The 14,443-nt window shown below is 40.2% G+C and overlaps 1 protein-coding gene across 1 annotated transcript; it reads left to right on the forward strand.

Moving 5' to 3' along the window:
- Positions 1-884: 884 nt before the first annotated feature.
- LOC140546592 (butyrophilin subfamily 2 member A1-like) lies at positions 885-13,173 on the forward strand. Its single transcript, XM_072669972.1, has 12 exons — positions 885-1,108; positions 2,575-2,634; positions 4,113-4,460; positions 4,596-4,754; positions 6,461-6,598; positions 7,153-7,242; positions 8,590-8,649; positions 8,838-8,921; positions 9,044-9,085; positions 9,311-9,355; positions 10,538-10,567; positions 10,644-13,173. Exons 1-12 carry the CDS (start codon positions 1,099-1,101, stop codon positions 11,165-11,167), a joined length of 1,590 nt encoding a protein of 529 aa, XP_072526073.1. The 5' UTR covers positions 885-1,098; the 3' UTR covers positions 11,168-13,173.
- Positions 13,174-14,443: the final 1,270 nt, after the last annotated feature.

Consider the following 14,443-nt stretch of genomic DNA (forward strand, 5'->3'; position numbering starts at 1 on the left):
TTGACATTTTGTTGGTTTTAAGTTGATACATTTACAAATAAAAAATTCAGTGTCTTCCAAATGTCTTATGCTAACGTCATGTTTACGTTAAATAACAACATTCAGTTGTTAGCAGTACGGTGACCGAAACCCAATGTCTGCTAAACGTAATAATGTTGATATAAACGTAATAATGTTGATAATAAACATCCAAGTTGATATGTAATTGGTTTTCAGTCACGATGTAAAAATGAACAACAATCTACGTCTAATTCTGAAGCTTAACGTCAACCCAATGTTGACCCACATTTTGTTCATATATTTTCATGTTAACGTTTATTGAAAAGGGCATGTATCATTTGCTTTTTTACAAAAAAATCCTCAGATCAGTATGTTATGTTAACAAAATTAAATATTGTTACACCATGAAAGTCTAATTCCATTGTCCAGTATTATTAAATAAATATATCTACATACGTACACACATCTACACACATCTACACTTGCAATATATATATATATATATATATATATATATATATATATAGTTATAGTTGCAATATTTATAGTTCTATAATAATAGAGACAATGTCATTCCTGGGTGTTAAACAATTTACAGAGTTTGAGGGAGATTTCAGTGAGCTCCCTAAAAAAGAAATCCTCAAATTTAACATCTGTCTGATGTTAGAGTCCAACCAGAGCCTGCTGGTACAACTTATACAGCTTCCTTTGTTATCCACCTGATTTATATGGAAAAACAGCTAAATCTGGAGTGGATGGTCATATTTTTACAAAATCAATGTCTGGATAGTGACAACAGAATTTCTTGTGTTCTTGTGTTCACGTAACTTTAAATGCTTTGGAACATTGAATCGACTCATTTGTGGAGTTGTGATTCATGGAAAACGAAAGTAAATGACTCCGGGATTTTTCCTTCCTGGATAGACGTACAGATAGGTTTACTCTGTAGGGTGTTAATACAGGTTATTCTGCGTATTAGTCGTTAGTTTGCATTAGTAGTAGTAGTTGTAGTAGTTGTAGTAGTTGTAGTAGTTATTGTAGTAATAGTAGAGGTCTTACAGGACATATAGCACACAGGAATCACTGCAGTCAGGCGCCATGGTTGCGGGTAAGAACCTTAAATCTGAAGGAATCTTAAATGTCTTTCTATACGAATAAGCCTTTAGTTTGGCAGGGTGAACTAAACACACCCATATATATATATATATATATAGTGTAAATAGTGTTGATTTGAGGGTACAGTTGGATAGCTGCCCTGCTAAACTAACGTGGAGCTCTCTTCACTATTTAGTTCCCATGCACAACAATATTTGAGCGCTATAATTACAGCCATACTGTTATCACCATCTCTGAAATATGAGCAGGCTTTACAGCTGTGATTAACCATTTCACACATAGAAAAGATTTTTTACATTCATTAATGTAATAGAAATATCAAATGTATAATATGTAAACATTTGTGTGGCTTGGTCTATATTTGCTTGTATATCTTGTTGGTATACTCATACAGAAAACTGATATATGGACATGTATAGGCACATATATCATAATGGACTGGGTATGTATTTTAATATTTAAATATGTGAGCGTAAATATTGTATGGGTACCATATATTATATTATACCTAAATGACACATGCATGATGGATTATACATATTTTTAATTGGTGGGTAAAGACATGCATACATACTAACAGACCTTTACTATATATCCCACATGGATATAGGGTGGATAAGGTGATCTAGTAGCTCATGTCATGGTGTGAAGGGGCGTTTGCTGCCATTGTTTGTTAGTATCAGATTTCTTTAATTTGTCACCCTTTGGTAGAAGCATTCACCATCCAGGCTTTAAAATATATATATTTATTTAAAATATTAAGAGTAATGTAGATGGCGGTGTCCTATCCCAGATCCCAGCAGACGGTCATGATCCATTCTGGCTTATACTTACTACCAGACTTTTTTTTTATACAGCCTTCTACCTGTACCAGACTTCGTCTGGATCTAGGTGCTGGAACACAGCCTGGATACAGCTGGGCCAGTCGTGACCCAAAATGCTATACAGACGTTTCACAGAGTAGTGCATGTGGGCCGCAGTTTAAACGCCATAACACACCTCAAATGTGGTGGCAATAGCTGGGCCGGTGTTGGCCCTTGCCATAACTTTCTTCTTTAACTGGGCCATATTTGGTGTGTGGTATGTGCTGTCTGGGGAGCCAGTGTATTCATATTACTACCATTGTCTGTCATTGTCATGTGATGCTGAATGCAGAAGAAAGATATGTGATCAGGAAACTTTTGGTTTTAAAAAGGAGAAGAGAAAAGTGACTAATAAATAAAATGTTCTTTCATTTCCTGTCAGTCTTAGAACTTTACAGTTCAGACCAACAAGCAGCTTATGAGGATTTTTATGTCCAGTGTTCTTCAAAATCTTCCTCACATCTATCTAGTATTTCAGTAATCATGGGATCTACCTGGAGTTAGAATTCTTGTCGAAATGCAGCTCATTATAAAACTTATATATAAAATGCCTAGTGGCTACATACAGCATGATCACCTGTTCTTTCATTGACAGCTGCTGTGCTGAGGTGGGTTTGGCTGTTTCTGCCTCTGACTCTCAGTCATGCCTCCACTGGTGAGTGTGGCTCTTTATCTTGCACTTTTCACTATTAGCACACTACTAGCAGACACTGATACTACGGCCCGAGGATCATGAGTTGGAATCCCATGCTGCTTCAACATCAGCAGCCGGAGCTTGATATAAAGGATAAAGGATAAAGGTGCACGTACTTGTCACTGTACAGTGTTTATATATGGACCTCCTCTGATGCAGCACTGGAGGCACTTCGATAGGAGGTGGTGGATGTCTTTGCATGTATCTGAGGAGGCATGTGCTTGTCTTCACCTAGTTCCTCCTAGTTTCTGGTACCATCTGCTTCTCCCGAAAATAAATAGTGCAGTTTACTATCAGGTCCAAATAGACCACATTCAATTGAAAAGCTGGTTTGTGTTGCAGTACTATTTTATGTACATTAAATAGTAGTATGAACGTTGTTTATCTGGGTAGTAACTGTTTATTTCCTCAGTAAAACACTAATATATGAATAAGTACAAATATCCTTAATAATAAAAGTTGTGGTTTTCCATCACACTGTCCATTAAACATCTCCAAAGTCTCCTTTTTGGAGTATAGTATTACTTAAAGTTATCCTCCAACACCTGGTTTGGTTAACCCAGTGTTTAAAGCAGCATTATGGAAATTTTGGAGAATGGAGAATTTCTCTCTTGGACTCCCCCTACAGTCGCAAAGTGGAATTCATGCTTTGGGTCACCTTTAAGAGACTCACTTGGCATTTACATGGGCATTTTCCAAGCAGAGAGACACAGAACCATCACAGAAAGTGAATGAAGCATGTGGGCTGACGTGGATTAGCAATATTACAGGACTTGTCTCGGGTTACACAGCGTTACGCAGTTTTCCTGTCCGCTTCTCCAGAGTAACATAGTGAAATTAGCAGCATGCAGAGCCCAGAGTATCAACGATAGCAGCGATACTATGCCTGTTACAGGTCAGTGGAGCATCAGCAGGATTTTGAATCTGTTATTTTAAGGTAAAAATCCTACATAGTGTTGCTTTAATGAGTTACATCAGGTGAGCTGCTTCTGCGGCTGCTGCTGCTTATGGGATTGAACACATCCACGCTGTGCTGGCTGGACTGGGGGGCGTCCAGGAGAAACCTGGAGGAACCGAGCTCTGTTCTTCAGACTAGCTCACAAGATCTCACTACTTTCTTTCTTCAGAATAAGAAGTTCTTGTTTCTTTTTACTGGATTTATGTTCACCTGCATCTGTTCTGATGAGATCTGGAGCTTCTACAGTAAAAACTCTCTTATTGATGAGAGACAGGGTTCAGAATATTGTGAATAGGTGCCTAAAACCTTAAACAGTGCTGTATCTTGGCTATAATGCTTATCATCCACCAGATTCAAGGCTAAAAATCAGTTTCATCACACGTTAACGTTATGGTAGACTAGTACAGACGATTTATCTTTAAATGGCTCAAATTCATTGCCACCTTTCCTGATATAACTGTCCAGGTGTTTCTCTCTGCAGACTCGTTCTTTGTGGTGGTTCCTGAGACTCCCGTCAAAGGCATGCTTGGAGCCTCTGTGTCTCTTCCCTGCACTCTCTCAAACAACTTGGACGTAAGGACGTTTGAAGTGCGCTGGTACCGTCCCTCAATGTACAGCAGACCAGCTCTCTTGTACAATAACGAGAAGATTGAGGAGAGCCCAACAGATGAACAGTATAGGGGCAGAGTGTCCCTGGTAGGGGCGCTGGAGAAAGGAGAAGTATCTCTGAAACTGGACAACCTCAAACTAGCAGATAGTGGAGTCTACATGTGCCATGTTAGCAGCGAAAAATGGTATGACAAGGGCAACATGTCCCTTGAAATACAAGGTAAAGCAGAAAAGTGACTCAGTGCTATGACCAGAGTGGGTCATAGTATTTGGTGTACAGTTGCAGCACTCACAGAATGCTACAGCTATGGTTGTAAAGGGCATCAAAGCTAATATTACTCTCTCTCTCTCCTAGTGGTGGGCTCCATTCCTGTCCTCTCTGTTGCTGATGCAGGAAAAGGGCAGGTGAAGGTTTCTTGTCATTCACATGGTTGGGCACCAAAACCATCGCTCACGTGGAGTGACAAAGAGGGGAGGAACCTGAACCATCTCATCAAAGCCAATTCCACCAAAGGTACCTCTGCTTTCAGCCTTAAAATTCACAAAGTTGACCAGTCATTACTTGTGGGCACATTAGCGCCATCTGCCTAAAACTAAGTAGGTCCCACTTGTGCCACCACAACAGATCTGACCTCTGAAAGTGTCCTGTGGTATCTGGCACCAAGTCGTAAAGTTGTGAAGTTGGGCCTCCATGAATCACATGAAGGAGCTTTAGGTGCCCTAATGCCTTTTACCTGGTTGTCCTGGTTGAAGTTTTGGAGATGTTCTGACCCAGTCATCTAGCCATGTCTTTCTCATCCCTGGTCCTGAAGGCACCTTAACCTGCAGGGCAGGGTGCCTCCAGGACCAGGGTTAAAAAATACTGGTCTAGCCATCACAGTTTGGTTCTTGTCAAAGTATCTCAGATTCTTTTCCTTGCCCATTTTTATTGCCTTGCCTTCAAGACCTGACTGTTCAATTACTACCTAATAGATCCACCCCTTGACTGAATCCACTGTAGATAATCAGTGTTTTCACCCCTTGACCTTTAAATTGATAAAGTCTTTTAATCTTCTAATTAAGTCTTCTAATCTTTGCACCAATGTTTTTTGGGTCTGTTAAAGGTTTTTCACACTCACACATTTCTATGATAAGCATGGTTCTTTATGGAACCAAAAGTGGTTCTTCTATGACTTCATTCAAAGAACCCTTTTTTGTAGCATGTTTAAGAGTGTCCCCGAAGAGAAAACTTAAGGGAACAAGGCCCTGAAACAGACAATAACTGAGGATTGCTGCATCAGAGTCTCAGCAAAGCATCACCAGAGACGATCCTCAGCACCTGGAGATGTCAGGGCAGTTAGTCAGTCAGTGCAAGCCAGAGATGTACCAATCATTGCTATGTCCCAAACAATATGGTGCCCTGAAATGAAGGGGGGTGGGGGCATGGGCTAGAAAGGTATAAAGCCCCCCAGCATTGAGCTGTGGAGCAGTGGAGGAACTGTGTTCTTTGGAATGATGGATGGTGGTGCTCCATTCAATACTTTTGGGATGTTAACTGGTGGACCAAAACCTGTAAGGGTTCAGTCCACACCGCCGGTCACCAGCAGGGGGCCAAGCGGAGTAGTAAGAAAGCAGCTCAGAAGCTCAGTGCTGCACCTTTGTAGGCAGATGGTACACAAGTTAAAAGAAGAAAGTCAATTGAGGTCTTACTTTAGAAGGAGATCTCTAGGTGAGCTCAGCTCACAGCTCTTAAGTTTATTCACTATTCTCAGCCTCTGACTGAGGGTGGTTTTGTGTTGAACTGTTGTTGTTTGTTGGGTTCAGTGGGTTGCCGGTTTGAACCTGGCCTCCAGCGCACATAGCAAAATGCACCATATCATTGTTGTCCCCTGTTCACCAACATTGCCCATTTCTCAGTTTGTTTATCTATGTCCCCATTTAAAATAAATAAATAAACCAGGAGCTCTGGTCTTGATACCACCCCACCCCCCCCCAATCCCGTAACAAAACCCTCCATGATTTATTAGTTATGTTAGTTTATTAGCCTTGTAGCTCCAGTGCATAAATTAAAAAGCAAACCTCTTGTCTTGAAAGGTCACCTACACATAGAGTGAAAAGATAATGTCAATTATAATTTGGACTTCTTTAAGCCCTACCATGTACTCAGAATAATGATATCTCTGCTTATGTATGTTCCTCAGTCTGAGTCTTCTCTGCTGTCGTCTTTCTCTCCCCTTTTAGTTTCTGAGGGGTTGTTCAGTGTGAGCTCTTGGCTGCTAGTCTCTCCATCTGAGTCCAACTGGATCTCCTGCTCTGTGGCTTTGCCTGATTCTGATGGGCAGAAGAGAGAAAGCAGAGTGGTGCCACACATAGAAACAGGTGAAGCTACGAAGACACATCTATTTGAAGACACCAAAGCTCTGACTGAATTCTGTAGTAATGCTCAAAGGCAAGCTGGTCTCAGTAGACGAGCTGCTCTCAACTGATCAGAATAATGCTTTAAAACACTGTGTTTAGGTTAATGTTATTGAGTGTGTACGACCATCAGCACTCATTTGTGAGACCATGCCTGTTTGTAAACTAATAAAAGATGATGTGAAGGGCTAAAAGCGCGTCCAGGTGAAGGACAAGGACAGTAGTGTGAGGTTCTCTTGGCACTACTGTCAATTCTCCTTTATGAATGAACAGACAGATACTCAGTGCTAACATTACGGTGTTTGTGTGTGTCGGTCTAATGCATGGATCAGACCCACAGCACTAATGACTGTATCTGTGAGAACACAAGCACTGATAGATAGTAATGGTCTGATGGTGAGATTCTCCAAACGGTCCACTGCATAATAACAGTGAGATCTCTCTGTATGTACAGAGCACATCTGTCACAGCAAAACTAATATTGTGTTTATTCTGTGTGTGTGTGTGTGTGTGTGCAGAATCATGGAAAGGTGCCTTCACTGTACTCCTTGTGCTCTTGCTACTGTTTATCATCGGAGTTGGAGTGAATTTTGTGCTGTGGCGAAAAGGTGATTTACTACACTGGGTAAAACACAGGGCTGCACTGACTGTAATAGTGCTATGCTGCTGTTGTAGCCTTAAAAGAGCAGTTTGGTTAAATTATGATATGATTTATCACTAATCCCAGACGCAAGGTTTGCTTGGTTATTGTATTAACTCAATATAGTTCTAGTTAAGAAGATTAATTAAATATTTAAAAATATTTAAGTCCAAATAGTCCAATTTGCAATTCCGCAATTTAACTAACTTATAGACAGTTGACGTGCAGCATTAAACAATAGTTAATTACACTTAAAATATTAAGTTATTGTTCTGTTAACTAGAACTATGTTACCCCTTTACACAGCAGGGCTTATTACACAGTAACTCAGTAACTACAGGGACTTCTGTACAAACTGGGGGGCTGTTCTCTGGCAATAGTAGTAGTTTGTAACACTTTTGGACCACCGGCAGACCATAGCCTGTGTAAGAGGTTAAAAGAACAAGGACTAGGTTGATACACAGCATTAACTTTTGAATTAACACTTATAGTGGTACATTTAATTATTATTAATAATATCATAATTAATAACAAGTGTGGATTTGTTGATTTAACACTGACTAACACTGGTTTGTGGTTTAGGCTATTGGTAGGTTGGTTACTGTGAGATTCCACAGGGTTGTTAAAAAGTGTTACTGAAGTACTGCCATCAGATAAATATGAACTTCAGATCACAGTAGAACAGATGCAGTTAAACATAAATACAGTAAAAAAATAAATAAATAAAACAAAAAACAAGAGCTTCTCATTCTGAAGAAAGAAAGTAGTGAGATCTTGTCGGTGAGCTAGTCTGAAGAACAGAGCTCGGTTCCTCCAGGGTTCTCCTGGACGCCCCCCAATCCAGCCAGCCAGCACAGCGTGGAGGATGTGTTCAACTCCATCATCATCATTATCAGCAGCAGCAGCAGCAGCTCACCTGATTTACCATCATTAAGCCCTGATTTACCACCAAACCAGGTGTTGATCTGAGGAGAACTCTAAATAATACTAGACTCCATGAAGAGAACTTCTAGAGGAGATGTTCTAATGATGAATACAGTGATGGAGAACCTCCACCACCACTTTCTGTAGGAATTTTAATATCAGTGTTTTACTGAGCAAATAAACATGTGCTGCCCAGATAAGCAACTTTTAATATAAGATTAATATACAAACTTCCCCGCTTGGAAAAAATAACTAGAAAAAGTTATAAAAATCTGAAAAAAAAAGAAAAAAGAAATAATTTCAGTCCAACCATAAAATCAGTGAAATAAGAACTGATACACTGTTGGCTGAGATGGAGAGCTGCCTCTCTGAATGTCTGTCTGTGCTGTAGGTCTGATTGGCTCCAGGACAAAGAAGACAGAAGGTAGAGAAGGTAGAGAAGGTACAGAAGGTAAGATAATGAGATAAAATCCACTTCATTCAGACCATCCTGCTGAATAAACACTAATCCCTCAAGATCAATAAGAGAAAACCTGCTTCCACATAAAACAGCAGTGTCTCTGTCTGTCTCTCTGTCTGTCTGTCTGACTCTCTCTCTCTCTCTCTGTCTCTCTCTCTCTCTCTCTCTCTGTCTGTCAGGAACTCACACACTGAACAACGTGGAGAAGCAGCAGCTGCTTCAGCCTCAGACTGCAGAGACACCTCACCAGCCTGAGTCTATAGGTTGGCCAATCTTTCTCTATTTATACGTGTGTGTGTGTGTGTGTGTTCACATTGATTCAAACATTTTTTTTATCTCGGGAAATGGTTTAAAGGTGTGTCTTTTCTTGATGTTGTGTTTGTAGGAGCTAATCCTGACCTAAATGTGAACTCATCTCCAGATGCAGGTAACTATGTGCCAGAGGGGCTGCTGAGTGCTGCAGCAATCTAAGCATAATTAAATGTAAAACACATTGAATTAAGTTTCATTTATCATTTTTTACATTAAAAGTCTGTTTATTTAACACAATAAGAAAGTATTTTAAAATGTTTCTATGCACAATACTGTAATATACAATACTGTACATCAACAGTGTTCTTGTGTCTAGATTTTCTTGATTTTGTGTTTGTAGAAGCAAGTCATCCAGGACCCAAAGAGGGCTCACCACCAGCTGCAGGTAAAAGAATTAGAGCTGAAGGAAAATCTGCAAATCTTGTTTTGCTTAAATAGAAACAAGAATATAATAGAATTGAAACAATTAATTTGAAATGCATTTCAGTAAAAACAAAAAATGTAGAGAAAGTAACATTGGATGGATTGATAGAATTATTAATGGTGTAATGACAGTTACTGTAGGTGGGAGTGTTTTATATTAAGTAATTTTGTACACCAGGCACGTTTGCAACATTCTACTATATTGTTGCTGTCACACAAAAATCTCCACTCTTGCCGTTTTTTACTTTTTTTCAAGTTAATAAAAGTGGTGGCAGTGGTGGCTCAGCGGTTAGAGCACCAGGCTATTGATAACAGGTTTGTGGGTTCAATTCCCGGGCTTGGCAAGCTGCCACTTTTGGGCCCTTGAGCAAGGCCCTTTACCCTCTCTGCTCCCCGGGTGCTGGAGTTGGCTGCCCACCCCTCTGGGTGTGAGTGTGTAATCACTGCCCCTAGTTCACTAGTGTGTGTGTGTGTGTGTGTGTGTGTGTGTGTGTGTGTGTGTGTGTGTGTGTTCACTACCACAGGTAGGTTAAATGCAGAGGACACATTTCACTGTACAGTGACAAATACATGCACCTTTACCTTTAAATTCTCTAAATAACTTGGAATCAACTAATTTTACATTGGCATTGGAACATCATTTCCTCCTGTTTTGGAGATATGTATTTTGGATGACCTGATATACAAAATGTAAGGATTTTGAAGCAAGCATAGTCATGGAAAAAACCTCTGCCTGACATTGACCTCTGGGAGCATACTGCTTTAATAGAAATAAACCTAGAGGTAATAGTGTTTGTAGAAAATCGCTGCAGTTTGGGCGAGTGGATATATTTATTTATCGGCAAATATCCTGTTTTACATTACTCACTCAGGTTAGGTTGGCCTTGTTTTCTAGTCAAGCTTGTTTTCTAGTCAGAAGCTCAATGTCAATCGCAGAGGTGGAACACCAGGACCATCCATGCCACTTCATCCTGTCCGATAATTTACAGAAAAATACATCAACTAATTATTTGCAGAAAAGTTCTACTGTTGACTGTTGTCATTTATACCTGGTTAAATTTTGATGTGTTCATTTAATTTTATAATTTATTTTGATGTTATTAAATTAATGCTGAATTGATGTGAATCTGCTTTGTTTTTAAAGCTGAGTGGGACCAGCTGAAAAAGTTCAAAGGTAAGAAATGAGCTTTAGGTTTAATACAGCTCTACTGTTTGCAGATAAGATCAGATATTCTCATCTGTTTCTGCAGTGAACCTCAGCATAGACCTAGAAGAGACTCCACAGTTCTTCAGAATAACACATGGAGGAAAGAGGGTGCACTGCTCTCGTCCAAAAGAGGATGATGAAGATGAGGAAAGTAAAATCTTCACTCTGTGTAAAGAGAAGTTCAGCTCTGGACAGCAGTGCTGGGAGGTGAAGGTGTGTCAGAAAGCTAAAGAGAAGCTCTCGTGGTTTGTTGGGGTGGCGAGGGAAGAGGCTGAGAACGTGCACAGGATCCCATTAACACCACAGAACGGATTCTGGGTTCTCTGTTATGAAAAGGAAAAGGGAGTTTACGTCAGAGACTCACCAGAACCAACACCATTACCTGATGTTAGTGACAAGCTCACAGCTGTAGGAGTGTTTTTAGACTGTGAGGAACAAACTCTGTCCTTTTATAGTGTTCCTACAAAATCACTCATCTACACTTTCACCAGTGTGACATCCAGAACCTCACTGCGTCCTCTGATCAGCCCTGGAATAAGAGATAGTCAGCCTGTACGGATTTGTTAGAGCACTGGTTCCTAACCTGTGTTAGGCACACTCACAAGGAGCGTCAAGATAGTATACAGATGTGTGGCTGTCTCTGATAACATTCAGCACATGGAGAAACCCAGCTTGGACAGTTTGGATTTTCTTCTTTATTATTAGTATTATTATTAGTATTATTATTAGTATTATTATATGTGAATTCATTACAGAAGATGGCTGTGCTCACAAAGACAGTTTGACACCTATAAATATACCCATAAAGGCATGCTACTTTTCATAGGGAGGGTTCAAGGGCTCTGCACAGGAGTCTACCGCGGCCAGCTTGGTGGGCCAGGGTATCAAACCCATAACCTTGCAATCAACAACCCAACACTTTAACCACTGAGACGCCACTTTCTCCTGGAAGCTGAAGGCTGCTTCCATTAAAACTCACCACTGTTTTGCTTTTTTTGCCGGACAACTATCACCTAAAAAAGTCTGAAGACTGTTCAGACTGTAGAGGGCGCTCCCAGGTGAGCCCAAGATGAATGGGATTGTCAGGAGCTTCAATCGAACACTCTTTTTCATAGCGTTACCCATTTCAGCACTGCTGAGGGACTTTTAAACTCTCTAAAGACTTTCTAACACGTCTTTTTGTATGTTCATGACGTTTTGTACGTGACATTAGTGAGTGCCAGCAGCCAAGGAAGCCAATTAACCAGAAGACGCACCTCAACCTTTATTGGAAGTTCTGCTTTAGATCATTTTGATCATTTTGAGATGCAGCAGGAAATGATTTGTTGCTCACCTATGAAAATCCCTTAACCCAGCCTTTACACTACGGCCCCTTCTGTGCATTACACAATCGGGAAAAATGTCCAATGTCCATGTATGTCCGTTTTTAATTTTCTCCATGGTTTGAACCCTGTAGTTTCTCTTATTTTACATAATATTTCACATATATTTGCAAAGTAAAGAACATTTAGATGGAAGACAAGCGTCCAGGCTTTTTTCTGTCCTGGCACCAAAGTGGTGGAACGAGCTTCCCCTGGGTGTCCGAAGAAACTGAAGACCCACCTTTTTCGAGAGTACTTGGACGAATAGAGTACTATGGTCGCCTTATTTTATTGTGTTTAGTCATGTTTAAGCTTAGAGGTTTCTTTTGAATTATTAGTCTATTCTAACTAGCTAAGGTTTTTTCTTGGGTAAATAGCAAGAGTCTGCTAAATGCCATAAATGTAAATGTAAATGTAAATTTAGAAAATTTGCCTTCTCCTGTAACCTCACAATTTCGGAGATGCAGGTTTTTCATTGGACAGCAACAATATGCATATAATCATATGTGTAAATGTGGTGCTTAAGGGGGTACGCAGCTAGACGTTTCATGTTTTTAGGTGCAACTGTAATAGAGTGACCGGACAAGGAAGACACTAAGGGGCCTATCCTACATCCTGCTCAAGGCGCGTCATGATGCTTATTGCTATCTTCCACACTGCCAACAGTCCATTTTTATGCCTTCCGCCTGAGCCGTTTTAATAGAGACGGTGGTTGCGAATATATCTAAGGAAATGGGCATGGTGGTCTCGAAATGAGGGGTGTTCAGGTACATTTCTGGCGTGTTGCTATATCAGCAACGGAAAACACAGGAACTCCACTGACTGAAAACAACCTAGGCAGACGTCAACAGTCAGACGTTTGTTGCTTTCTTGGCAGTGAATTGTCAACACAGGCGCGTGCAGCCCGGCGCAAAGTCAGACAGACCGCACCTGGCTCTTAAAGGCAACAGCGAGCGATACACTGATTGGTTCATTGCACATTACCCCCGAAACACATCCATGATTAATTAAGAGACTCAGACTCTGCATTTTGAGCGTCAGTATGATAGCAAAGACACACTGACGCCTGTACGGTGCTGTATGGTGCACGGTTGATGGCTCTTCAAAGGATTGCTAAAAAAAGGGCCTTAATACTGTAATACTGTGAAAATAGTAAATCCTGGGCTAATTATATGTATGTAGTAATATGTTTTGTATAAACTAATAAATACCTGTTGAAAAATGTGTGAGACCTCAACTCAACTTATTATTGTCATTCATATAACTGTTGATGTTTATTCTGTTCTTCTCTTGAAGAGCTTTAATATAAATGTGAATGACATATTAAGGGCCTTTGCCTCACTACATCATGTGGTGATGGAAACGCAAATTCTACTCCTGCATGAGAATGTATGGGTCATTAGTTTATGATCTGAGGCCCAGTGGTGATTGGGTTAGGCATCAAGACAATGACCAGAACACCAAAGCAAGTTGACTTCTGAATAGCTTAGAAGAAATTAAATAAAGGGCTTAAACCCCTTTGAGATGCTGTAGCATGAGCTTAAAATCATCCAATCTTGATGTATTAAAGCAATTTGTTGGCCAAAGGTCCTCAGCGATGATTTACATTATTCATGCATATTTTTAGTTAGTGTTTCCTGTTTCTTGTGTTCTCTTTTTCTAATGTAATGATTTGTATGGTAATCTAAAACTGGGAGGTTATAGAGATTGTGAGAAATGGAAAAAAAATGGGAGGGGGTGATTATTTTTTCACAGCACTGTATGTTGCTTCAGTGAGATTTGAAACACTAGGAGAAGAAACAAACTGTATCTAAGAACATGGAACTCAATACTACACACTGCAGATCATTACCTTCAATTTCCAACCAATAAAATCAGTGTTTGGAAGTCAATGGAAACCTACCATGTGTTCTTTCATTGTAAACAGATGATAATTGCACTCTACAAGAAAGGCCAGAGCAGACTCTATCTACTGAGGAGACTGAGGCACTCCTGAGGACTTTCTTCGACACAGGGGTGGGATCTGCAATCTTTCATGGAGTGAAAGATGGCGTCATGCTGGAGAACAGCTCCCACCCCATGCATGAGACTCTGGCAGCACTGGGCAGTGTGTGAAGGAGGGGTATTGCAGGTCCTTCCTACCTGCTGCCATCAGACTCCACAACCAGCACTACCCACAGCGGACTACATACACACACACTTAAACTACACACACATTCTGGGAATAGAGATCCCTCAATGTAAAAATATGCAATACCCCCCCCCCCCCCCACACACACACACATGTGTAATTAAGGGTCAATTTTATTATACTTAAATTATCTGTATATAATATTGTTATTGCTTTTTTACTTCTATTACTTATATTATGTATATATTGGTAATTTATCTACATTTTTGCATGTGTCTTGCTATCCCTTTTCTTTTCCCCACTGTGGGACTAATAAAGGAGTATCTTATCTTATCTTCAACCTAATCTAAA

Source organism: Salminus brasiliensis, chromosome 24, assembly GCF_030463535.1.
Source record: "Salminus brasiliensis chromosome 24, fSalBra1.hap2, whole genome shotgun sequence".
Classification (NCBI taxonomy): Eukaryota; Metazoa; Chordata; class Actinopteri; order Characiformes; family Bryconidae; genus Salminus; species Salminus brasiliensis.